At 41.6% G+C, this 27330-nt stretch overlaps 1 protein-coding gene across 1 annotated transcript in view; it reads right to left on the reverse strand.

The window, feature by feature from the left end:
• LOC138451817 (putative methyltransferase DDB_G0268948) overlaps positions 1-27330 on the reverse strand; it is a 1096236-nt gene that overhangs the window by 119342 nt on the left and 949564 nt on the right. The window contains exon 6 of the mRNA XM_069604932.1: positions 4897-5034. Coding sequence (XP_069461033.1) covers positions 4897-5034 — 138 coding nt within the window. The remainder of the gene's footprint in view (positions 1-4896; positions 5035-27330) is intronic.

Here is a 27330-nt window from a genome sequence, read left to right on the forward strand (position 1 = left end):
TAGTAACATGCATGCAATGGATGGGTTTACAGAATAACTCTGAGTCCAAATAATCAAACCAACTCCGGAAGATGTCAAAGGTTGCTGTTTTATTAACAATTATCTAAAACATGGAGGTTACAATGGACATCAACGGATGTTCGCTCAGCTCTTGACGTATTTCTCATAAAACATAGACTTTATAATAAAAATATGTGAGAAGTGACGTCAAGCAACGTGGAAAATAAAATAAACCTACAAGCAATTACAATTGATTCAAGGGGAATATCTAAGTATACCTTCAAAAGGGAGTAGGATTGTGATTGGCTGCCCTGCTGTCAGGTGGACAATTTATGCCTACCACTAAAACATGTCATATTCGACACTATTAAGGACACGGTTTATCATTGGTTCTCAAACCCCTTCGTTATATGGCACTCTACAATTGGTTTGCACTCTCGTGCCATGTCTGGAACATTCAGTTCTCTTAGCAGCACATAAGTTCCAACACAGGTGCCAGAAGGTGGACTTGACTTTACCTCCCCACCCAATTAGCCACCATCTCTTATCAACCATGCCTTCTGCTATACAGATTGTCTTTGAACTTGGCCTTGCAAAGTATCCTTGTCTGTGGGAATATATGGGAATACAGGCTCTCACTATCGTTCTAGGACTCCAAGCTCAACTCTATTTCCGTCCTCGGCTCATGTGACAGGACACCGTGATTTTGATCCATTCTGCAGGATTTAAATGACTTAAATGAATAAAACTTGACACTCTTGGTGTTCTTTCTTTGCACCTTAATAAGGAATGATCCATCCTTTGCACATTCACTGTGCTGAAGAATAGATAACCAACCTTGGCTGCTTCAGTTTTGATGCCAGGCCAGACAACTCTCATTACAGACTGACACTGGTGGATTTGTGTAGCCCTCCCCGTCCTGCCTACAAGGTTCCCTGGGCTCCCATTGCACTCCAGAGTCAGCTGCTCCCCTAAACCTATCTCTGTCTAAGCTTATTCGAAATCCTGCCATCTCCTCCCCTTGTGATCTAGATTTTCCCCAGGAAGTCTTCATAAGGACCTTTAACCCAGCTTCCTTTTCAGTGTCCATTTCCTCCAAGCAATTTATTTGGTCACTGTTGTCATTTGTTCTCTAGTTTCCACCTGGATCATGTAGGGTATGTGTGCAAAAGCTTATGGAGGGCTTCCTGGTCTCCATTAGGGCTGTGTCAGTCTGTGCTCATCCCAGTCCTGCTGCTGCTTCTCCCATGTAGCATCCCTGGGCAGTCTCTTGTGGGTGTTTGTCCTCCCAGTTGGCTCTTAAATAGGGAATCCTATTCTATTTTCATTTGGGTAAAAAGGCATTCCTCCTGCACAGATCAGGTCTTCTTTGAAGGGCCCAGGTACATTTTGGAACTTGTCGTTGTTCCTTGTGCAGTACTGCTGGTCAGGAACCATTATCCCTCTAAGGAGTCTGCAGAGTCTGGTGCATTCAAGTAGCTGTAGTCTTGGGAACCACCTGTAAAAGAAGATAGAGACTTGGCCATGACAAATGCTGTTAGGCATTAGTTCAGAGAACATGCAGCCATTGCCAGAGTCTACAACAGAGCCAGGGATAGAGTCCCCCTCAACTCACCCCACCAGCTCTGGTGTAGTTCTAGGCCTGACACTGCTCTGTTCGGCTGCTAACCCTTAATCCCTCTCTCCCTTGACAGGGGCTGCCCTCTAGCATGTGTCAGAAACCAGGGCAAAGTACCAGCTAATTCTCCCCATACTGTCCATGACTCAACATACACTGGCTTGAGGTGGTACCTGGCCCACTGAGTCTCAGCCCTTGGTTACACGGGAGAAGAAGTATATGTGCCCAAGAAGATGGAAAAAGGTTTGGGGTGGGGAAAATAATGTTTCAGCCAAATGCTGGGTCTCATCTACAAAACGAGGAGTGACATTTATGGCCTGATTTATGGAATATATTAGGAGGTAAATAGGGACTTTCTGGGCCAAATCGTGCATGCAACCCCTGTGTCAATTCATCAAATCGACTCTTTGGGACTTTTTCATACTCTGCAGGGACGTTGAGCAGGCTCAGCACTTCTCTGTGAGCAGCTGTGTGCCTTGCGCAAGACACCACACAGAGCATGGGCGTGGCCTCCGCAGAGACCAGAATTGGAGGTAGAACACACGAAATGAGGAAGAACAATGGAAAGTGTGGGCGTTACAAGGGACAGCCCGTGGGCAGTCCATTGCAAGGCTGCAAACGCGCACAACCAAGAAAGTTCATGGATGTGACCACGCAACCTCCCGTCAGGGAAATGCCCACACAAAGCTCCCAATCTATCCACGACCTGAAGGCAGATGTACAGACACTTGTGCATAAAAATCACTGCGCAGAGGTAAGACTGGATGTTAGATTCAGGGGTGCGTGCACGCAGTCAGGGTTCCAATCGTACTTAGGGGTGCACATGTGCAGAGTAGCAGGGTGCAGGTGCAGTTTATGGGGGGGTTGCATGCAGTTTTAACAGAGTTTAACTCGATTTACAGAAAATGGTATGCATGATATGATAATATATATGACATGATATTTCATTTAAAACGAGTCTATACACAAGTGTTTCTTGGCGCCACAAGACAAGGGAGTGAAGATTTAGGGAAGACAGGACAAACAATACATCTTTGGCCTTGTTCATTCGGATCATGCACATGTGACAGCGAGAAGTGCAGTGGGAGCAGAGCGGGGGAAGTGCAAGGGAGAGGTTAGGGGGAGGTGTGATCGGTGCAGCAAAGCCCTGAGTAAGTGCAGCCAGGGCAGCATGGCTGTGGGTAAGTGCAAGTAGGCAGGGATGCAGGGATGCTGTAGGGGTTTCAGTTACAGCCCCAAGTGCGTGTAAGGTTAGGAGGCAATGCAAGGAAGAGGACTGGTCACCCAGTGAGACTCTGGGGATACCAAGAAAGCAGTCAGGGCAGGTAAGTTCGCAATGAAGCAAGAGAGACAAGGCAGAGGAGGAAAGGAGGGTCTTGGGCTGCTTCCATCAGGTGTTCCGGCTCAAGTCTGAGAGAGGCAGGGAGGCCGTTCCAAAGGGAGGCACCTGCAGAAGAGAGAGAGCTACCATCCACTCTCTGCCTGGAGAATTGTCTGACCCTCAGAGAGTTGGAGGTAGTTGAGTGAAGGGCTCTAGGAGGTATGTATTTCTGAAGAGAGAGTATGATGTAGTGCAGGCCCCTGCCCCAGAAAGTCTTTTGGATGATGCAAAGGGTCTTGAACTTGATCCTTGCTGCCACCAGAAGCCAGTGGAGAGATTTCGGGGCTGGAGAGATATGGTCCCTTGGCTTGAGGCCAAGGATAAGTCTTGCAGTCCTATTCTGGATTAGTTGCAGGGGGCGAAGAGTAGAGGTGGGCATATTGAGAAAGACTGTTGCAGTAATCCAGCCTGGAGAGAACCAGGGCTCTGGAAACAATGAGCTTCTGGGGGAAGGTGAGAAAAGGTAGAATACCTCTGAGGAGGTAGCTGGAAGTGGGCCTTTTTGGCAAGGTCCGTGATGTGAGAAGAGAAGGAGAGAGTGCAGACGAAGATGACACCAAGGCGGGAGTAGAGAGCCCAAGGAGGGCAGCCAGATTGAGAGAGGGAAAGCGGGAGTAGGGACCCAATGTGGCATGTTGTTGGGGTGCTGGTAACAGTTACTGGGAACACCACGCAGTGTCGTTGGGGTGCTGGCTTGTTTGTGAGGGACCCCACACAGTGTTACAAGGGTGCATGTGTTTGCCCCTGAGGAGCACGCAAAGGTAGGTGTAAGTTTCTGATTTTGCTTTGCGTAGGGGCATGTTGGAGTGTTCCAGCTGCGACTTGAGGATAAGGTTACTTTGTGTGTCGATTCCAAGAATACGCAGAGCATGCACAAAAATGTATGCACGCAGGCTTGTGAAGAATCGTTCTCGGCATGCAGTCTTTGCAGGATCTATGCACACTTTTCCATGAATCGGGACCTTAATTGCGAAGCAGATGAAAACATATATTTGAATTCATGTAGTGAGACTGCAGCTAAAATGAAAACGCCACTGAATGCACACATTCCCACCTTTGATGACTAATGCCTTTTGCTTAAAAGGAGAAGAACATATCACAATCAAGTAAGGGAAGCAGCGGAATATTGAATTAAAAATATGACATAAGAACATAGTGAAATCTTCACACAAAGATGGAATAATGCCCCTCATCCAAAGAAAAAGGTAGCTAAAAGAAAAAATGAGAACAGAAACAAGTGCCTCAATAAAGGAGTGTATCCTAAAAAAGGACTCAGCAATGTGCATGTCTTAAGCATTATTGTTGTTTGGTATCTGGTCTTAAAATTGAAAAAATAGTTTGAAAGTTTATAGTTTGTATAAACTTTTAAAAACACAAAGATTTGAAGCCCAAAAGTGAGGAACCCGTTCGAAAGAATTTTTCATCCATTAATGTTAATCTGGAGGAAGAGTTCATTGGTTGCTGTGCAAAATGAAGAGGTGCCTACTAATTCTAATATCAAAAGCAACACTCATTTTAAAAAGTGAAGAAGGGCACAGTTTGGGGAAAAGGAGGAGATAAGGTCTTCAAAAAAAGTGGGCTAACATCCCCTTTATGTTGTAAAATAATAACATGTGACTACACGGTGGGGAACCTGAATGAGAGGATAGGATAGATGTATGGAAGTGGATGTCTAGAGGAGTGCATATCATAGAATAACCTAATAAAATGCTCCAAGAAATTCCACATTTTGAAACTTATATTTTTAAGCAGAAAGGGCATAGCAATGCAAAGTACACAACTATTGTATTTTAGGACTCTCATTATTAGATTTCATTTTTAAAACATTGCTGTTTCAAGCATTACGTTTTCAGATTACAGACCTATACTCAATTTGATAGAGTTCTTATTCGTTTACCTGTCTTTCAGGTTTTGAAGGAATTCCACTGCTGCTGCTGAATCGGTTGAGAGGAACAGTTGGAACAAGTAAACTGACTCTACGAAGCCAAGCAATTTCACAACGGACATGGTACTTTTCCGTAGTATCTTAGTAACTCTGTAAAAAAGGTGATATCACAGGCTGTCAAACTCTGCCTCCAATCGTGGGATTACTTTTTCCAGGTTCAATTAAATACTTGAATGTGGTCGTTATGCGTCCAAGATGTCATGGTGGAAACTGAAACCTTTGTTCACAATCAATTACTACATAGATAGAAACACAATGTAGCCAAACACACACATTTTAATATGAGTTATCTGTTTCTTTCAAAACCTGGAGTTTTCCAACAGTCTCCATGCATCAATATTCCCAGGATTCCGCAAACATATTTGTTTGCTCAGAAAACACATTTACTTGCAGTAGTAATCACAGATACATTTGAACATGGTAGGGTATATTTGATCTTGGGAGAACTTATTTGATTAAACAACAAAACCTCTCTATACACTCCTTTTTACTCTGTGTGACCCGTTCCATGTAACAGTGTTGGTCACCTGTGTCTCCAGCACATCAATAAATTAATTTTTTAGAACTTCCAGCTCGTATTGTATTTTCCTAAAAAAGATACTCTCCCATGTGCATGCACCCATCCCATCAGATACACCCTTTATATGCCTCAACCATATAACATTACTACTTATATAAATAATTACTCCTAAAAGAAAACCAAATCATAACTACAATAGCATGAAAGATTAAAAGAATATTGAGGTTTAATACCACATAATAGAAATACGCCAGTCACGAGTACTAAGGTACACATACACTTTATTTTAGCAGAGCAGCTGGCTGGCAACACCCTGCCATGTGTGGAAGCAGACACCGTGAGATGAGAGAGTGCTGGACATCTCAAAAACAACAGTATTTATACATTTTCTCACAATCCCGGACACATCGTCCAGCCCCTCTTCGTGTTACACATTTACCTAGGGTACATAGCCTTTCCACATAACTAATACATGTTAAAACATTCTTTGAATAGGTGGTTGTTTTCTGTTAAACACTTCATATGTTTTCCAAATATGAGGCACAAAGGTAACAGTCCTTATTTCATTTACATATGTTTGTCTACCATTTGTTCTTAAGTTTAAAGTCAGCTTAGTTTCAAGGAGCAAAACAAAGATTTCTGCAAAAGCACATGTTCAGCTATTCATCATTCTACTTGGCTATTTGAACCGGGAAGACACTGTACAGATGGCATCTAAATTACTGATTAGTGCAGCTCTTGTTTAGCTCCAAGGTTTCCTTAGTGCAGGACAAACAATCCACTTTAGCAGCTTCAACATGCTTATCTACATTGACACAGTACAAAATTCATTTTGCTCTGCTGGAGCCGAAAACACAATTTCTAACGTGGGACAGAAAGCAGGAGTTCATCAAAATGGCAAAAAGTCTTAGCAATGCATGTAGGTGGGACGAGTTATGGTTGCTTAGCTTACCATAACGAGCGAATGTCAAGGGATTTTCGGTTTTACTTTGAACCATAACATCCCTTTAAAAAAGTTTTTTTGCTGAATATATATATATATATATTACAGTGAACAAAAACAAAGGGGCTACACAAGTGATATTATCAGTGATGTTGTCAATGACATTTGTGATGCTATTTTTCATGTCCTAGGTGTTAGTGTTAGCGGTGCACAGTGGGACGGGCAGGTATGGTTGCTTAGCCTACCATAATTGGCGAATTTCAGGGGTTTTTTGGTTTTACTTTGAACCATAATGGCATGTTTGTAAAGTTTTTTTTAGTGAATTGCACAGGTTTTTAGTAGGGCAACTTAACCATAACGTCCCTTTAACAAAGTTTTTGTTTTACTGAATTTCACAGGTTTTTAGAAGGGGAACTTAATCATAACATCTTGTTAATAAAGTTTTTTTACTGAATAGACACTTTCATCATGTGATTTTGGGAGATATGTAGTATAATTTCCTTACTTTATATACATGTAACATAGAACATACTGAACCCCCTCGCTAATGATATTTGAAAGTCACGGACTGAGCGCCTGTCTGCGGACGGGCGCGGACGAGTCATCAGTACCCAAACAGTCAGGGGGTATCTGAAATTGTACTATTGTGTTATATGAAAAATGCACAACTTTGAAAAAGGACACCTAAAGACATTATAAGTACTAATAAATAAATAGTTGTACCTAAACGTCTGAAACAATAACCATTAATTTAATGACCATGTAAAATGAAATGGATTATACCATACAAAAAAGGTATGCCTCCAATGTAATTACCTCACAGAAACTGTGCAGCCAGGAGCGACAGTAGACGCACACAGTACAACGAAGACAAATTACAACAAAATAGTAAGTTAACTTCATTTTTCTTACATGTGTGTGTACTTTTTTTTGTATGAGGGGCAGAAAAAATAATGTGTTTCTGTTGTTTTTACACAGAAATGTGCAATACTTTGGAGAGGCTGGAGGAGAATTTTCCGATTGGGGAAATGTCTGAAGACAGCGATAATAATGGTACACACTGCTCTGCATAAGCAAATTAATGGTCAGTATTAACATATATATATTTATTTTTAACAGACCAGGTAAAAAAGAAGAAAAGCCAACAAACAACACAGAGGAAGACAGGCTGAAAAGGATAGAAGTGAAAATGGACATACTAAATGACAATTTTAACAGTTTAAGGCAATTTGTGGAGGAATATGTGAGAGAAAAAATATGATATCACTGTCCCACCTGTACCTGCCCACCTTCTCCATTTCCTAGTGAACCATCCCCAAACCTTCAAGAAGAAAATAAACGTTTTGATGAAACATTCATCCCTTCATCCCCTCACAAATCAGCCCCTCACAACCAGCCTGTATTAAACCCTAATTCCCCTATATTTGTTTCAGTATCTGCTTCCCCCTGTATTTCTCTTGATTGATGTGTGTGTGTGTGTGTGAGATAAAAGTTTTTTCTATGTTAGTTGTAGTGGTAGGGTTTGAGGCAAAACATTTTTTTTAAAAAGAGTAAAAATGTCTGTGGACAGCGCGCCTGTTCGAGCTAGCCGTAAGCAATAGAGTATGGATGTTGTAATGGCAATACACCTACACGTACCAGTGGCAACCAAGATGGAACTGATCTTAGAATGCACCATCTGTTCAAGTTCTGCGTAAATGAACAGAATGGGATGCCCTAAGGACATTATACCTCTGTGTACTGCTCACAAATGACATAAAACATGTTCTTAGAACACACCAGGTGTCAGGGATGTCTGTAAATGAACAAAATGGGAGTGTCCTAAGGACACTATACCTGTCCGTACGTTCGCAGTCAAGATGGAACTGTCCGTAGAGCAGGCACGGAGGCCGGCATGTCCGTAGTCAAACAAAATGTAGGTGTCCTAAGGACACTGTATCTGGCCGTACAGCCAGCAGATCATGTGCGCACATGCGCACTACACCCATAAGTACTGCGAACATCGCGCCTGTCTGTAACTGTCTGTGTCACTTGTGTCACACTTTTAATTAGTTTCAGGACCCGAACACAGTCCGTAGAACACCTGCGCACATGCGCACGTCCGTTACTCTGCATTTGCTGTCCAGCGGGCACCAATTTCCCTCGCGGATGTGTTCAGGACGTCATCATGTGACCGCACCCACGCTGAGCGTGTGGACTAATTTGCGCAGTTTGTCTGCTTCCGCAACATTTCAAAAGAACTTATACAAACATGGGAAATTATTTTCCAGTATACAATCACCATTTCACATGTCCCATACAATTGCCCTACCTTTGAATGTATTGTTTAGAATTATTGCAACGTTTTTGAGTGATCAATATGGTCACAAGCTGCACCCCTCAACCCCTATAAATGGCCACACCCCCAAGCTCATCTTCATTGTGTTTCTGGCTATAGCAGATTGAGTTGTGCTGCCTGTACTGCTGTAGTGAACATTAGCCAACTAATCCTTATGGTATCCATGGCTAGTGTTGCTTCATTAGCCTCAGCACCACCCCCAAACCCTCCACTGCCACGACCTCCCCAAGGGCCTGCAGAGGGAAATACAGGTGAGGATGTAGAGCGAGGAAGAAGAGGAAGAAGAGAATGAGGTGGAGGAACTGCACACTACAAGCACTCGCCGGGAGTCGTGGGTGTGGCGGTTGTTTACCGTTTATGGGAACGTACCAAAAGCACGTGCGAACCAGGTCAGGTGTAGCCAGTGCAAGTTGGTGCTGAGTCGCGGGAGACCTGGTACGTACAGCTTTGGTACGACAACCATGAAGCGACACCTAACTTCGTTCCACAGTGCGGACATTCGCAAGGTGGTGCCATGTGAAGAACGTACTAGATTAAGTTCCTCCACAGCATCCTATGTGTCCGATCCTCTCACCACTCCTGTGGGGAAGCGCATCCCTCCAGCTGCCTCACAAGCCATTTGCGATGCTGTTGACCCTTACCTTTTGAGGGTCACAATATTGTGTGTGTACTGCAAAGCAGTACTCTGCAGGGGGGAGATTCTTCAAAGTGCTTTTGAGGCTACGGTCACGGAGCACCAGAAGAACTGCTCCCTACCTAAGTAAAGCCCACCCACCCTACATCTTTCTCTCTGCACCTGCCCTTTCTCATCCCCATGGTTGGTGTCCCTTCCTTACCCTCCTTTGCCCTCCTCTCCTAGTGTGTCATGTGTTCAAAAGCAATAAACTGGAAAACAACAAAAATTACAAAAAAGGCTCTTTTCAGAGCCGCCTTTCTCAGTTTAACAATAAAACTATCAAGTGACCGTTGTAGGCCTCTGCGCATTTTTCAAAAAGCCAGCGGACAGTCGTAGGACGCACAAAAATAGAGGGTGCGAGCGGACCAAAACCAATGCACTTTTCGCTGGGAGTAAGTGGTGGCTCTGAAAAGAGCCTTTCGATGGTGTTTTGTGTGTTTCAAAAACTGTAGATTGCAAAAAACGGATTGCCAAATAGGTGACTATGAATCCAAAAAAGGTTGCAATGCATTTCGTACATTGCGAAGAAAAATCTGATTGCCAGCATATGTGAGATGGACTCCATCTCTGCGAAAAATGAAAGTGCTGCGAAACAAAATGTTTTCATTGTGGAATGAGGACATGCCAACATCTCTTAGAAAGGCACAAACAGCCTTATTAACATTGTGCCTCCCTTTCTCCATTTGTGGACCAAATGCAGAAGAACGCAGCCATATTTGTCTTTCTGCAATATGGGAAAAAACTATTTGGCAATTTGGAAATATGTCCATGACCTTCGCAAGTCATTTCATAATTGCAAATTACAAAGAAATTCCAGAGACATGGCCTAAACTGTTTCCTCCGCAATGAATGATAATTATATCTGGATGAAGCTCTGTCTGTAAAGTAGAACAGAGAGGTACCAAGTCCAGCCACCTCATTCCACACACGCCATGTCAGTGCACTTCCACATGAGGAAATCCAAGATCTGCAGATAGACCGCAACTTTCTGCATGCACCTTCAACCAATGTATCCATGAGTCTCCCAAAATCCATATAATCTGTTTTCGAGCACACAGAGCCATGGCTGTCTGGTTGCCTGTCAGTGAAAAGACATTCTCACAAAATTTCTCCATTCAGAACACACCCACTGAACTTTACTGACCAATCCCTACCTTCACACATTCTCATTTGCATGAGTCTCCACCCCAGAATCCCTGGTGACGCGCTGCCTGCAAAGTACCGCCATGTCTGCGGACACGTAGAAGATCAGAGCGTGACGACTGTACATTTAAATATTATTCCCCTTTTCCCCTTTAAGGTGGGCTCTGAAAAGAGCTGTTTATTTTTTTTTTGTTTTGGGCAGATGCCTTACAGACACCTGTTATTTGGTTTTTTTAAAATATTTTTTCTTCTTACTTTACTCCTACAATCATTACAGAACCTTCTCCAAAGCAAGCCTTACATTCCAAAAGAACATGACATTTCCCGAAGAAGATAACGCAACACCATCTGCTTCAAAATAAGCCACATTACTGGGAACAATGTTCTCGGGGCTGCAGAAAAACATACCAGCACGTAACATGAAAGCATGCATGCCGCGATTGATGTTACACCTCCCAATACTTTGATCAGGACAGAAAACAGAACTGTTGTCCCATTTTCCTCTAGGGAGTAACCCAGAAAAAATCACTTCCAACAAAGTACGTGAACTCACGTAGCCCAAATGGCAAGCACCATAGTGCAAAAGTACCACATGGGGAGTGGTCATCCTAAGCATGTCTCTGCAAACTTGGAGAATTGCTGCAACATTGAGATCAGTCTCAGTGCTCCACACCACCTCCACTCCTCTCACATCGAAATTGTGTGCCATATGCCTACTTTCAGAATAGTGCTGTAAACCATGGACAAAAATATTGCCAAGCACCAAAACCCTGACTCTCTCCACCTCTGCCATCTTCAGTATATGCACCATCTTTCGACACAAAAGAGCAATGTGAACATCTGATTGGCTGATGCCTACAGTCCCCTTTCCATGCTGGATTTGCTGTAGAACCCTGTATGTGACACGCTCTACCCGCGGACAAGCGTTGTCTACGTGCGGCACGTAACTCTTAGCCAGTCCTTCTACCCTTTCCACATCACTCGCAAATCCATTCCCTCATTGGACACAGCTAAGCAGTCACACAACCATCCACCAATCACATTCAACATCTCAACATCTAACTCCGTCATCAAAGTTTTGCACTTCAAATGTACTGTTGATCACTCTGAATGCAAGTCGCATATCATTGCAAAGCACCTACTTCAAAAACTACTGTGCAAGTATCGCGTATTTCTATGTACAGCTCCATGCATGTGCACATGCATGAGTATAAAGTACAGGTATGCATATTTTAACCAGAGAACATGTGCAACCCTTATGATTTCATTTAAACAAACTAATGCCACTACATCGCATAGCCAATGCATACCAACGCTCCCACTTTAAGTGCAAGACTTCCAATTTTTCATTGACAAACCGCACTACTTCTTACTGTCTCCCCCATAACCTATACATACGTAACAACCCTCCCTATTTAGAGCGAAACTCGTTTTTCCATTAGAAAATGTCACAATTTTTTACTGTGTACCGCCTACATTAATGCTACTTCCAATTCGATCGTATGAGAAAAATAAACGCTCCTGATTGCTGTGGTGACATCTCCCTCTGAGGGTCTCCCGATTTTTTGGATTCCTACTTATAATATGCAAGTAGTGAAATTTTTCCCATTTACTATAATGACCTATCACTTACAAACCTCTCTGCTATGGACAACACAACTTAAAAAAACAAAGCATTTTCATAAACTAAAAATTGTACTCATTTGCGAATCGCGTTCAACTAACATACTGCAAATAACATACAAAGGCAGCACATAGTGAAGTGAAATGCACACATGCACTGTGTTGAGATATCAAAGGAGAATACTGCAACAAAAGATGCAAAATTAACGTGTTAAGTAAGATCACCGCTTTAAACACACAAAGTTACTAACTTCTTCTTTTTACAATCGCAGTGAAGACGACTCTTCTGAAAATCAACAGCATCTACACTGCAAATGACATATCTGATGAAGCCTGGTCATTTTGCAAAAAAAAGTAAATACAGTATACCTTTATATTCTTACTGTTCCTCAAAGAGACTGTGTGTGTTATTTATTTAAATTCCGCCCAAAAACAAACATTGATTTCTTAAGCATTCTACCCACAAATCCCCATTTATTAAACAAAGAATAGCAGGCAGAATGGCTCCCAAATCCCTGTGTTTTTGGAACTCAAATAACATACAGAAGGCTTACAATGTTAGTACTAGAAAACAAATAGCTGTTTAAATGTTATACCATTACGTTTACTATTAATGCTTCTCCTCACCACCTGCTCACTTTGTACTCTCATATGAAGCACATTGTAGTAGTGTAGAAACAGGAAAATAGCCTTCCCAAATCATTGTAACAGCCCAATGCACATTCACACACCAACACAAAGAGCTTCCCCATCAAACACATGCACGCATGCACACAGCACACATACATTGTACAACAGACCAGACCATGCCTTCTTTTTTCAACAGACCCCAAAGAATGCTTACAAAATAGCAAGTCCGTAGAAAGGAACGCAGAAATAGAGCAAATGAAAAGGAAAGTGTCCAAAGTAAGCATCCATCTGTAGCAGAGTTTGTAGAGAATGTTGGAACAAAACAGCTAATACAGTCGTTTAGCGAAACAAAGGAAGCTTCAACTACTGAAACTTTACCCCCTCCATGAAAATGTGCCACAAAACACAAAACGCTTCACAAAAAATTGGCTACCAGTACTGCTAACAGTGCTCCTATTAATCCTGATATAGTAACAAGAATCCATAGTAAAAAAAGTATTTTAGCAAAAATGTTTCACCACAGAGTCCTTCAGAATCTAATAAGAAGAGGACCGAAATCATCCTCAACCCTTAAAACCTACCGTAAAAAAATAATCCTACAAGCTCTCATGGACAGTGCAATCCTTCTCAAAAGAAAGTTGTTTATATTAGTATTAAATAGGATGAAACCACTAACAAAACTAAGTACTAAACTACAAAAGAAACTTATCAATAAACAGAATGTCAACAAAAATAACTTCTTACATATTTGTGGAGGTGAATGGAGTCACACAACAACCAAAGAACCATATTTTAATGAAGAAGCATATAAACAAAATCAAACAAACACAATTGCCATCCATAGCAGTGGACGAGGGTATGAAAAAATCAATAATACCATCATGGAACAAGAAACATTGCTTACAAAAGTATCCCCTGAAAACTCAGAATTACTTCTCGATTTGAGACTGAACCAGACCGTCCAGTATACAAATGGCTGTGCACGTCAATGTGTGACATTCCTAACAAATCTTTCAATTCTTTACATCAATTTCTCAATCAGTATGTGAAAGGTAAAGACAAAATTAAAATGAAAGTGCTGCAAAATATGGATATCTGTGCAGGGCGCAAATACACAGGACTACAAGGACATTCATTAGCCTGCATTTCAGGACCTATTTTCAAAAGCACCTTCCATGATATCAAAAGGATATCAACACATCATTCAAATGTAGGAAATCTAAAAGTCCAGCTTTAGAATTAGCCAATTTAAATAACATTCTTCTGTATGATACACCCAAATACCTACAAGAGGAAATCGAGCATATCCTGAGAAAATATTTTGGAAGTGAAAGCCACTTACAAAATGCAATAGTTTTAGAACAGCCTAGCAACAATTCTGCACATAGCAACCTTCTATTACACACATACAAAAAAGAAATACTAAAATTTAAAAGTGCATCGGCTGAAATACCAAACCATGTGTGTGTGTGTTGCCGCAGAACGTTTTACAAAAGGAGCACAAAAAATATAGACATAACATACAAAATAGAAGACAATGAAGATTCCAAATGGTTTGAATTAGCTCTGTACCTTTTAGCAGAGAACAAATACCAAATAAGTGAATCCCTAATATGTTGCAATTACTGCACTACAAAACTGGACAACAACCAAACTCCTTCACGTGCTATCACAAATAATTTGGAATTGTTCCAACTACCAAAACCCTTGCAACAACTCAATTTGTATGAGAGCATCATAATTCAAACAGGTCACCCATTTCAAGCAATTATACGCCTTCAACCAAAAACAGCAACATTACCTCCCTCTGAATTGGTGAAAGGCATTTGTGGCAAAGTAGTTTATTTGCCATTAGATCTAACAGAAAATGTACACACTCTAGGAGTGCAACGTCCAATAGAGCATTCTTTAATTGTCTTGGTAAATGGTGTACCAACAAAAGACAAAAAATTTTGGCAACAACTGGTGGACTGACATAAAGTTAGACAAGCCTTACAATATCTGAAAGACAATAATGAATACTACAAAGAAATAAATATTGAAGAAAGCTTAAGGGAAACAACTGAAATAATTCAAGAGTCATCAGAAACTGGTCAATTTGAACTTCTGGATCCTGCTGCAGTATCCACTCTTTTGGACCATTACACAATTCATCCATTGCATTCCAATGAAAGCATAGATGATGCACTAGAAACTTACCAAATGCGACAAACCAAAGGGTCACCAATGAGCATATGGGAAAAAAGTATAGAAGCACACGCTTTTCCACTGCTATTTCCTACTGGCAAAGGCGGAAGATTTGATGATAGACCCAGTCAGATTACGGCATCAGAATACCGCTCATTAGAAATGTATTGGCAAGATCCCAGATTTAGACAAAATGTGGAATACATATTCCACCTACTCTTTGAAAGTGAACTAGCAACCCTATGTTACGGAGTTGCACACATTTTGAAATCTGGAACCCACTTTCAAAATATGTCAGCTACGCAATTAATACAAAAAGTATAAGAAAAAGATGAGGTTTTACAATCAAGTATAACAAATTTGTTTGCAAACTTGCGCGGTACAAAAGAATACTGGTTCCGACGGCACAGAGATGTACGTTGTATGATCAGAAACCTTGGACCACCAACTTGGTTTGTTGCACTAAGTTGTGCAGAATATGCATGGGAAGATTTACATGAGTTCCTTTGCATATCAAACAACAACAAAACCAACATAGATATACTAACACCTGGAGAACTTTGCTCTCTAGATCCAGTTAATCTGTCAAGATATTTCCATCATTGTTTTCATAGCTATGCTACACTTTATTTGCAATAAAACTGTTCCTCCCCTCGGAGAAGTACAAACACTTCTTTTGGAGAAAAGAATACCAAGCGAGAGGAGCACCACATATTCACATGCTTTTATGGATCAAAGGTGCATCTAAATTGAATCCACTGTTTTGCAGTTCATCCAAAAATATGTCACTTGTGAAATCCCTTCACAACGGACACATAGTGACCTGCATGGACAGATTTTACAATTTCGAAGACACAAATGTGGCAAATATTGTCGCAAATACAAAAGCAAAGGGAAATACTACACCAAATGCCGCTTTGGTTTCCCTAGACCAGTTACAGAAACAGGTGAAGTGAACAACTTCATGTCTTCAGTTCGACATAGTGTTAAAGGTAAAGCACCTAAGAACACGTATTACATAAAAAGAACAGAAGAATCAAAATATATCAATGATTACAATACAATCATTGCCTTCTTATGGAATGCAAACATAGATGTGCAGTACATTGCAGACAATTCCACTGCAGTTGCACGATATGTTACACCCTACTTAACAAAAGCAGAAAAAACAGAGCTTCAAGACCTCTGGAATGACCTATCATCAGAAAAAACACTATCTCAGAAATTGTACAGCCTAGGCATAAAAATGCTCTCTCATAGAGAATGTGGTGCCTATGAAGCGGCAGATCGTTTAACCGGTACTGCTTTGTATGGAAAATCTGACAACATAATATGGCTAAGCCTTGGTCCTGCTAAATCTAGAAAAATAGTTCTGAAATCATATGAGGACATAGAAACAATTACCAGAAATGATCCCAACAGCCTAGACATTTTAAAAAACAATTTACTGGACACATACTATCTGTCACAATCCTACTCACCTGACACCCAGCACCGCTACATGCTTCTATGACTTTATTTCCTTGTTTTACCACTGCAGTTTTTGAAGTATCTAATTACATGTACTAATCCAGCTTTTTGGTTAAACCAGCAGATGCATTCTGGGACATGTATGCTCTCCAAAAGGCAGAGGGCTGGAGGAGGCATACTAAATATATTTGTTTAAAGCAAGCTACTTAGAGCTGCAGAGGGCCTGCTTGCATTCACCTGTTCCAAGCTACTGCAGGCTAGGCTGCAGAGAGCTGGAAAGCACTTGATTAGAAACCACTGCTGCTACTGCTGCAGGCTACTGAAGCCAGGGCTGGGCTTAATTGAACACAGCTGCCAGAGTTTGCAATCAGCTCCATCCTGCTTGCCTGCTGGCTGGGAGGGCCTTTATAAACTCACTTTGAACAGAAGCAGTTGCTTTCTCTGGGAGTTCGTGCTGGTGCTCCTGTTACCAGTTTTTGACCTCTCCTGGAAATCCTCTTTTGGTCTTTTGATTCCTGTTGCTGTTGATGCTTGCAGCTCCCTCTCCAGTCTGCTGCAGCCTTCTGCCCTGCTCCTCTGGGCTCCCACCTGGTGGCTCTGCCACACTCTGCTGCCTTCCGCCCTGCTGCTCTGGGCTCCCACCTGATGGCACTGCCGCACTCAGCTATCTCCCGCCCTGCTCCTCTGGGCTCCTACCTGGCGGCTCTGCCACACTCTGCTGCCTTCTGCCGTGCTCCTCTGGGCTCCCACCTGATGGCTCTGCTGCACTCCGCTGCCTTCCGCCCTGCTCCTCTGGGCTCCCACCTGGCGGCTCTGCCACACTCTTCTGCCTTCCGCCCTGCTCCTATGGGCTCCCACCTGATGGCTCTGCCGCACTCCACTGCCTTCAGCCCTGCTCCTCTAGGCTCCCACCTGGCGGCTCTGCCACACTCCGCTGCCTTACGCCCTGCTCCTTTGGGCTCCCACCTGTACCTTCTGCCCTGCTCCTGTGGGCTCTCACCTCACGGCGCTGCTGCACTCCGTTGCCTTCCGCCATGCTCCTCTGGTCTCCTGCTTGACGGCTCTACCACACTCCACTACCTTCTGCCCTGTTCCTCTGGGCTCCCGTCTGACAGCTTTGCCGCACTCGCTGCCTTCTGCCCTTCTCCTCTGGTCTTCCCTGCTTGGCAGCTTTTCCACACTCCGCTGCCTTCTGCCCTTCTCCTCTGGGCTTCCCTGCCTGGCAGCCTTGCCACACTCCTCTGCCTTCTGGCCTGTTCCTCTGGGCTCCTTGCCTTGCTTCCTGCCTGTTCCAACTTCTGATATCCTATCCTGTCCTGTACCTGGTTATTTCTTTCAACACTGCGTTCTACTTGTATACATCTTGGTCCACTGTGGTGTCTCCAGGTGAATCCGTTTAACAGTGTGAACCTGGGTTGGTCTCCGTTCAGATCAGATAAGGGAAGACTTCTGTTGCCTTCACCTAGTCCGTTGAAGTCGTACCTGCCTCAGTTTTACCCTTGCACTGAGTAAAACCGTTTCCTCGGCACGCCTAAGTCATGACGTTGCTGTATGACTGTTGTTAAGAATAATCTGCTGGTACCTATCCCAAAGGCTTTCCTTAATCCCTTGAGACCCCTTATCATATTCCAGTACACCCTTATTTCTGATCAATCCAAGTCGCCCAGCATACTTGCTTGTCTTTGCCTTTTCTCTGTCTCTTTGTTTACAGCCTGCTCCTGCAGTTCCTGTGAATACCTGTTTCAACTAACAGCTTGGTATGTACCTTTAATCTGTTATATTCTACCATTGTCTCCAGAATCTCTCTACTTGCATACTGTGAAAGATAGCCTCTGCCCTGTACTCTCCGCCTAGACTTGTGACACTATCTGAACAGGAGTAGCACTTTGGAAAGCATGTGCCTATACCTCATAGCTCAAAACTTTGCATACAAAAATAATATAAAACCCAATGAAAGCAAAGGTAGATATAGAGTGACAGATTGTGAAGGCAGCTTAGTGAAATTTACCAAACGAAACTTAATTAATCATGTCAAATTGTCATTAAAAACTCCTCAACAAAAAGAACTATATTACATGTCTCTGCTTCAACTTTTTAAACCATGGAGAAAAGAGGAAGAGATACTAGATAGCTATGACTGCTGTGAAGATGTTTGCAAAGCAAATGAAAGCGCTATCACCGATGTGAACTTTACACAGTACAAAACAATGTTGCACAATGAACAGCAACACGAAGAAGAGCTTCAGGCTCAACTAGATAAGGACACTTCCGACAGTAGTCAACCTTCTATAACAGGAAGCCAAGAACCACTAGGACAGCCACTAATAGCAAATGAGGCAGAATTAGCTATGACAGAAGTGGAAAACACCATGTGTCACTATGAAGAAGATATAGACGACTTAACTGTACTACAAGCAAAACTTAACAAAGATCAGCGCACCATTTTTGAAGAAGTAACAAAACAAATTGCACATGGTGTACAACACGAAAATAAAGAATGTACCTGCCAAAATTACAAACCTATACTGCCGTACGTCAGTGGTGAAGCTGGGTCAGGAAAAACATTCTTAATCAAAATCATCAGCAAGTTCCTTCAACAATTCACAAACAACAAACTGTCAACTGTTGTAACTGCCCCCACAGGTTTAGCTGCCTACAACATAGGCGCTGTCACTTTACACCGATTACTACTCCTTCCAGTAGAACACCAAAACAAATTAGACTATTACAAACTTTATGCAGAAGCTGCAATGGAATAACACATAGTATTAAAACATATGAAAATGCTACTAATAGATGAAGTGAGCATGGTCTTCAACCTAATGTTGGCTTTGATTCACCTCAGAATCCAAGAAGTACTTAAAACAACGTACGAAGAACTCTTTGCAGGGAAACACATTATTGTTTTTGGAGATCTTCTACAATTGACACCAGTGAAAGGTGAACCTATTTTTAAAACCTTAGGACACAAACTCTGCTGTAAAACTGTTGGCAGCATAGGAAATGTCAACCTTTAGCAACATTTCCAATACAGAGAATTAACAGAAAACATGTGGCAATCTGCAGATCTCACTTATGCCAACATTTTAAAAAGTATTAGAGTTGGTGTACCATCTCAAGAAGCACAAGCAATATTGAAAAACCAGCACATTCATGCACTTTATGGCGATAATGCATGTGCTACTGATGTAATGGAACAATTAGGGCACAAAAATGTCAATTGTATGGCCTTAATGCCAACTCTTGCAAGCTGTTTCAAATTCAATGAAACAATGTTAAAAAAAGAAATGCAACCAATAATAGAAATTTGCGCCACAGACAAACTAGACGTACATAGTATGCCACTACCCATGTGTGAGCAAGCCACAACACGACTAAATACCTTAGAAAATTCAATCTTCAACACAGCTGTGTTGGAAAAAATAATGCTTAAACGTAACCTTGACGTGGATCAAGGGCTAGTTAATGGGGCACTGGGTACAGTTGTTGGCTTTCAAACATACCCACGTGACAACAACATTCAGTTTGTCAATATTCACTTTGACAAACTTTCAGAAGTAAAAAGGATAGGGCGCTCAACTGCTCGATTCCTTCTCTTCAAAGACATGTATGTACGTAGAGAACAATTTTCTCTAACTCTTGCATATGCAGTCACCATTCATAAATCCCAAGCTCTTACCCTAGACAAAGCATTGATAGATATAGGAAACACAATTTTTAAAGAGGGCATGAGCTATGTAGCACTATCACGCTTACGTACACTTGACGGTCTATTTCTAATCAACTTTGATGCAACTAAACTGAACGCTGATATTCCTTGCATGTTAGAATACAATAGACTGCGTTCACTGTAAACCCCCCATCTGAAACAATATCATGTTAGAGAAAAAGTAAAACGTGGTAAAAGAAAACTAATTCAAACAGAAATGCAACACAAGCCGATGGCAAATCCTTCAAAGAAAACAAAAGAAGCTAAAACTTCATCAATTGCCACAAGCAAAGAAGAACCTATTAGGGAAAGTAAATCAGAAACTTCTTCAAAGAAGGAACAAAAACTCAGAAAAAAGCACTCAGAGACAGAACTAGCTGGTCCATTCAAATTTGCAAATTAAACTGGTGTAAGTTGCTATGCAAATGTAGCAATGCATATTCTATTTCAATTGCCACCAATTGTTAATAATATTTACTTACACAGTACAGACCAATTGTGTTTGCAAATGTTAGTCCTTCATAGAAACGCAACAAACAATCCTGACAACACGTACAGTGTTCACGGAATAAGACAAGAATTGGACTACTGTGCTGGAATGGTGAGATTCACTATATATAAACTCACAAGAATATCCACAAGAATGTCTAATGTACTTACTACAAGTACTGGAAAACAAAAACATACCTATAAATGAAATCTTCCAGATTTCATACATGTGGAAACATACATGCACTCTCTCTAACAATGTGATACAGGAACAAATCTCAAATGAGCGATTTGTGTATGTATCCATACCTAATTGTGAATCCATTCCATTTCAGCAACTTGTACAGAATGCACACCATGGCAGATTATATACTATGTGCAATTCAGACAATCTCTCCACCTTACTGATACAAACACATAGTAACTACATAATACTTATGCTTCTATGTTATAATGCAGATGGTACCAAAAACAACTGCAAGCTGACTGGATTCACACACGGTCAAGTGTCACTTGGAAAGAAAACCTTTACAACAATAGGTATAATCTACCACGCAGGAGCTACAACCAATGTAGGTTACTACACTGCCTACATTAAAAAAAGATTTGAATGGTTTGAATGTAATGATAGCACCATTACTCTAAAGCAGAGATTGCCAGCTAATCTTACAAATGCATACTGAATCTTCTTAAAGCCATAATTTAATAATTAATGTGTACTTCAACATTACCAAAAAATCAAGTAAAAGACTATAAACAGTTAGTATACGCCAACAGGTATCTAACTGGCCAAGAGTGTATAACAACCACACAGATAAATGAATATCCGTAACAACAAATGCACAGTTAGAATACGCCAACAGGTAGCTAACTGTTCGTAAAAATCTACAACAATGCAACAGACATAACATTAATCAGAAAGAACAAGGAAACACTCAAAGAAAAAAAAGAAATAGCGCATAGCAAATATTTTTTTTTTTAATCCGACAACAATTTTTTTTCCCCCAGACGCAAGGATTTGAAAAACAAACACAGAAACTGAGCAAAATGCATAGTACACTGATTTGTAAACTAAATATGAGGGTTAAAAAAAAGCTAAACTTTCTATTATAAAATGTAATAAGTCTTCATAAAATACAAACACTAACATGCTCTTTTCTTTTATCACAGAAATTAAAAAAGGATATTTCCGCCAAGTACTTAAGTCAAGTAAGAAATTGAATATGGATTCTGAACAAAGTAAACCGTAAGTATAATTACAGTCACGTCATACATATTCGAATCTACACGTCTAATCTATGGCAGTAACATGGTGCAGTGGCTGTAGGCTGGGCCTAGCATCTTGGATGTATAACCTACCACCTACACCCTACGGCCAAGCAACCAAGACTATAGGTCCTACCCACAACCATGGCAGCATATCACAACCATGGTGCTTGTAATTTCACTACTTATAAGTTTACTCTTGTGTACATGGTCTGCAGCCATGCACCTAAGACGCTAGGTCGTGCACACAACCACCGCACCACAGCACACCCATGTTCACTTATAATCTCACTGCTTATGACTTCAGTATTGGGTGCATGGTCTTTGGCCATGCACCCAAAACTCTGGGTCCTGGCCAGAACCACCACAGCATATCACACGCATTGTGGCTTCTAACTTCACTACGTATGAATTTGGGTTTGGGAGCATGGCCTTCGGCCATGCACTCAAAATGCTACGCCCTCCCAGCAACCACCTGAATGATGTATGATAGTACGAGTGTAGCTATACCTGTAATATGCTGCAGTAGTTGTGGCCACAGGCTACAGTCTTGGGTTTAAAGCCATAGATTTTTCAATGTATGGGTATGCAGTATATAAATTCCATAGTAGCTTAATCTACGTACTGACCACAACTACCACACCATATCACACCCATATCGCACCCATTGTGGCTTGTGCTGTTGGGTGCATGGTCTTCAGCCATGCACCCATGACTGCAGGCGGCCCTCCCCACAGCCACCTGAGTGATGTTCAATACTATGGGTGCATGTATGGCTGTGATATATCTGTGATATGCGGCAGTGGTTGTGGCTAGGGCCTAAAGTCTTAGGTGTATGTCCATACATATTTCAATGTATGGGTGTGAAGTGGCTTACAACTCCAGTGCTTATAACTTTGTTCTTGGGTGCATGGCCTCCGACCATGCACCCAAGACTCTACAAACTCCCCACAACCATCTGATCGATAATGAATACTACAGGTGTATCCATTGCTGTGACATGCTGCGGTGGGCCTACAATCTTGGATGTATGGCCTAAGGCCTACGGCCTACGGCCATGCACCCAAGACTCTAGGCCCTGGCCACAACCACCGCAGCATATTACACCCATGGTTGCTTATAAATCAGTAGCACACCCATAGAATGAAACATTGTAACTGTAGCATGTAGTCAATTTGTACCCAGGACTCTAGGCCCTGCCCACACCTACCAGATACATAATCGATTGTATGGGTGTGATGTATGAGTGTGATATGCTACAGTGGTTGTGGGCAGGGTCTACACGCTTGGGTGTATGGTGGACAGCCTGCAGCCATGCACCCAAAAGTCTACGTCCTGCCCACAACCACTGCACTATATAAAACCCATGTTGGCTTATAACTTCAGAGGTTATAACTGTGTTCTTGGGTGCATGGCCTTTGGCCATGCACCCAAGACTGCAGGCCCTTCCCACAACCACCTGAGTGATGTGCAATAGTACGGGTGTATCTATAGGTGTGGTATGCTACAGTGGATGTGGCCAGAGGCTACACTCTTAGCTGTGTGTCCATAGATATTGCAATGTATGGGTGTGCAGTGGCTTATAACTCCAGTGCTTATAACTTTGTTCTTGGGTACATGGCCTTCGGCCACTTTGAACCATAACGTTCCGTTAGCAATAGGTTTTTAGTAGTGCAACTTAACCATAACATCCCCTTAACAAAGTTTTTTTTAGTGAATTTTACGGGTTTTTAGTAGGGCAACTTAACCATAACGTCCCTTTAACAAAGTTTTTTTGCTGAAGATCATCGGTTTATAGTAGTGGCATTTGTAACCATAATGTAAAGTAACTTCTGACTTATTTACACACCTTGCGGAGAATACCACATGACAATATGCTGGTGTACAGCATGGTGACGTGTCCGAGAATCGGTAAACACTTAACAGTAAGATGTATGCCTCGTGGACAGTGTAGAAACAGATTTTATATTGATGTAGGAACGTCCACCTGCAACATTTCCCTTGCACAGCGCCAACACGTATTGGTAGTTAGCCATTAACAATGTAGTACACATTACATACTTTTAGCATAAGTTCTAGTTATCTGAAAATGACATCAGCTGAGGCCATCCCTCCTCCCCAAGAAAAAGCAGCACTGCTGTAATGAAGGAGCATGACAAACACTGCCCCTACCTTACAAATAACAAACGCACAATATTTTCGTGCCGTCCACCTGCCCCCCATATTACTGTTTGGTGCGTCTTTCATCATTTCCGTTCGCAAATTGCCTTATTAGCTGTCCTACCAAAAAAGAAAGCCATCCGTTAACAAAGTAAATGTTCTGTTAAGAACCACCTTTCACAGTGTAATTATATATATTTTTTTTAAATCGCATACACTCCATGTACTTTATATTTCTCAGTAAAGGACATGGATGCAATAACATTTGCCAGTAATAGTGTAGATTTGCAAAGCAATAACGTGTGCTACTGAAAAATATGATTTCTGGTTATAATCCGGCCCGCCTGCGGGGGGGGCCGGATTACAAAACAAAATCCTTTTTCAAGATGGCCACCATAGAAAGGGAAGGTGGTTGTTCAATTCATGGCCACTCTTCGCTTTCCATGGCAGCCTGCAAAAAGCAAAAGTACGTGCCGTGACGCAGAATCTGTAAATAAACAGACAGCGATTACAAAACAAAATCCTTTTTCAAGATGGCCAGCATAGAAAGGGAAGGCGGTTGTTCCATACATGGCCCCTCTTTGCTTTCCATGGCAGCCTGCAAAAAGCAAAAGTATGTGCCGTGAAGCATAACCTGTAAATAAACATACAGCGACGTACAACGTAGTACCTTACAACTTGAAATGATACACTGGATTTTAAAAGAAAACGTTAACATTTTAGAATTTGTAAAGTAGTTTTATTTAACAAATAACTGTCAGGGACTAATCTCATTTTCAATTAAATTGTAACAATGGTTCTAATGGTGTCATTGAAAATGTTCATGGTGAGGCAGATGTAGTTATTTTCCCATACACAAAGTATGCATTTTTGTTAAAGCACCTGCTTTGTTTGCACAGTGATTTCCACCATAAATGATGTTATGTTACTCCTAATCGCTAGTTCAGCATAGGGACAAAGGGGGGCCTGGCCTGTCATCCCACAATATTGTAATAGACAGGCAGCCGGTCACGAGCAGTTGCATCTGGCGTCCAAAGAAGCCGTCACCCGGCATCTGGAAACCATGGCACGCACAGTACGGTAAGATGTAGCTAGCTGGAAAATGTAAGAGAAAATATTTGTCAATACCCAACCTTTAGCAAAAAATTTCAAAAAAGACACAAAAATTGTGGAAAGTAGTACACAAATCGAAGTGGTCAAACATGACATTTTAAGGAAATATTAGCGTTGACCATGGGTAAATATAGTGACAGCCTACAAACGCCGAGAATCAGCACTCGCCGTAAGGTTTAAAAAAATGGCAACTACACAGTGAGATGGTAATTCAGTTATGAAGCCAAAATGAATGGACAAGCAAGAAAAAATTACATCTCGTGATTTTAATCAAGACCAAAAGAATGTGCAAAGTGATACACATAGCAATGTGGGCAAGCATAACATTTCAAAGAAGAAATATTAACGGTCAACAAGGGTGACTCTAGTAATAGCCTGCAAATGCGGAGAATCTGCACTCTCTGTTATTGGAGGAAAATTACAACTGCGGAGAAAGATAATACTTCAGTTATATTGTCACAATTAGTGTTTCAGTAATATAAAATTAAAACGCGGTTCGGTGTAGAGTTGTCAAAATTAAACTTACATGATGTTTACTGCCTCCATTGTTTTTGGCCAAGTCAGACAGCAAAGTATTTGCACCAAAGAATCTTCGTGAACTGATATTTCATGTTTCTTACAAACGTTTTTACAACATAACCTTTTCAAATGGTATGTTTTCCAAGCTTTCATTCCTTGCATTGCTTCTGAAGTTTCCCTTTCGCTCAAGGTCAAAAAACAATTGCCCCTTATGGATTCACTCGGATGCGTGGGCCTACTGAGCTCACAACCAAAAAAGCAAATCAAGTGACCTTTACTCAGAAGGCAAATACATTCTCACTTTGCAACAACATATGAGAATCCAATCATGAGAACCGCTACTCCCATACTCCACCAGAACCGCTGTTTCCATCAAACAGTCCTGGTGGTGGCCTCAGATTTCAAAACGTAGGACGTTAGTCTGACTACATTATTCTAAATACATTGTAACACAAACGCAGTAATTGGTCGCCGTACATTGAGCACCAACTTCCACATTACCGTATGACTTTGGTGCCAAGAAAACACCACTTTTTGAGTTTCTGCTGCCACATCCCATCCCAGCCTAATTAAAGCTCACCTTGGGAAACAGTTTTTCATAAGTATAGCAAGTACATTGGTGTCTTGTTTTGTATGTCTTACCGGCGATGTCCGCGCACACCAAGACATGAACAAAAGATGGCGGGGGCAGCGAAGAATTCCACAACCAATCAGTGAAAGCACCACATGTTCGTGGACATGAAGCTACGGCTTAGCCAATCGATTTCTTTTCCGCGGAGCGAACAGGGAAGTGTGACCGCGGAGCGGACATAGATGTCACAAAATTTTTGAGACATATTTTTTGGTCATTTTAAAGGAAACTACTGGATGGATTGTCACCAAATTTACAAAAGCACGCTTTCGGGACCAAGCCCCTGCCCCCTTGGTGAAAATCCGTCCATCGGTTTGGCCTGTAGGTGTGCGCAAAGTTTTTCCCCCATTCAGTCTATGGGAAAAGGGGGAGCGGAGTTATAAGCCATCCAAAAAGTGCTCTTCCTATGGAAACAGCAACTTAACATAACTACACAGCCACTACTGTGGCTGTGTAATATATATACATATATATATTCAGTGAAGAAACTTTGTTAAAGGGACGTTATGGTTAAGTCACGCTACTAAAAACCTACTAAAAACCTATGAAATTCAGTGAAAAAACTTTGTTAAAGGGACGTTATGGTTAAGTTGCGCTACTAAAAACCTATGAAATTCAGTGAAAAAACATTGTTAAAGGGACGTTATGGTTCCAAGTAAAACCGAAAAACCCCTGAAATTCGCCAGTTATGCTAAACTAAGCAACCACAACTCTCGCCACCACCGTGCACTGCTAAGACTAACACCCACGACATCAAAGATGACATCACAAATATCATTGATGACATCATTGATGACATCACATGTGTATTAACTTTTCATGAAATGTGTGTACAAGGGATTCTTATTATAATGTTGAGAAAAAAACTGTCAAGAATCATTGGAATACATGTCATTGATATAAATAGCAGTCTATTATGAAGTTCTATCCAGTATACTAACCTACTCATGCAGAAACATAGGCATTATG

The sequence above is a fragment of the Ambystoma mexicanum genome, chromosome 1p (genome assembly GCF_040938575.1).
Source record: "Ambystoma mexicanum isolate Mex_15411 chromosome 1p, UKY_AmexF1_1, whole genome shotgun sequence".
In the NCBI taxonomy this organism is placed as follows: domain Eukaryota; kingdom Metazoa; phylum Chordata; class Amphibia; order Caudata; family Ambystomatidae; genus Ambystoma; species Ambystoma mexicanum.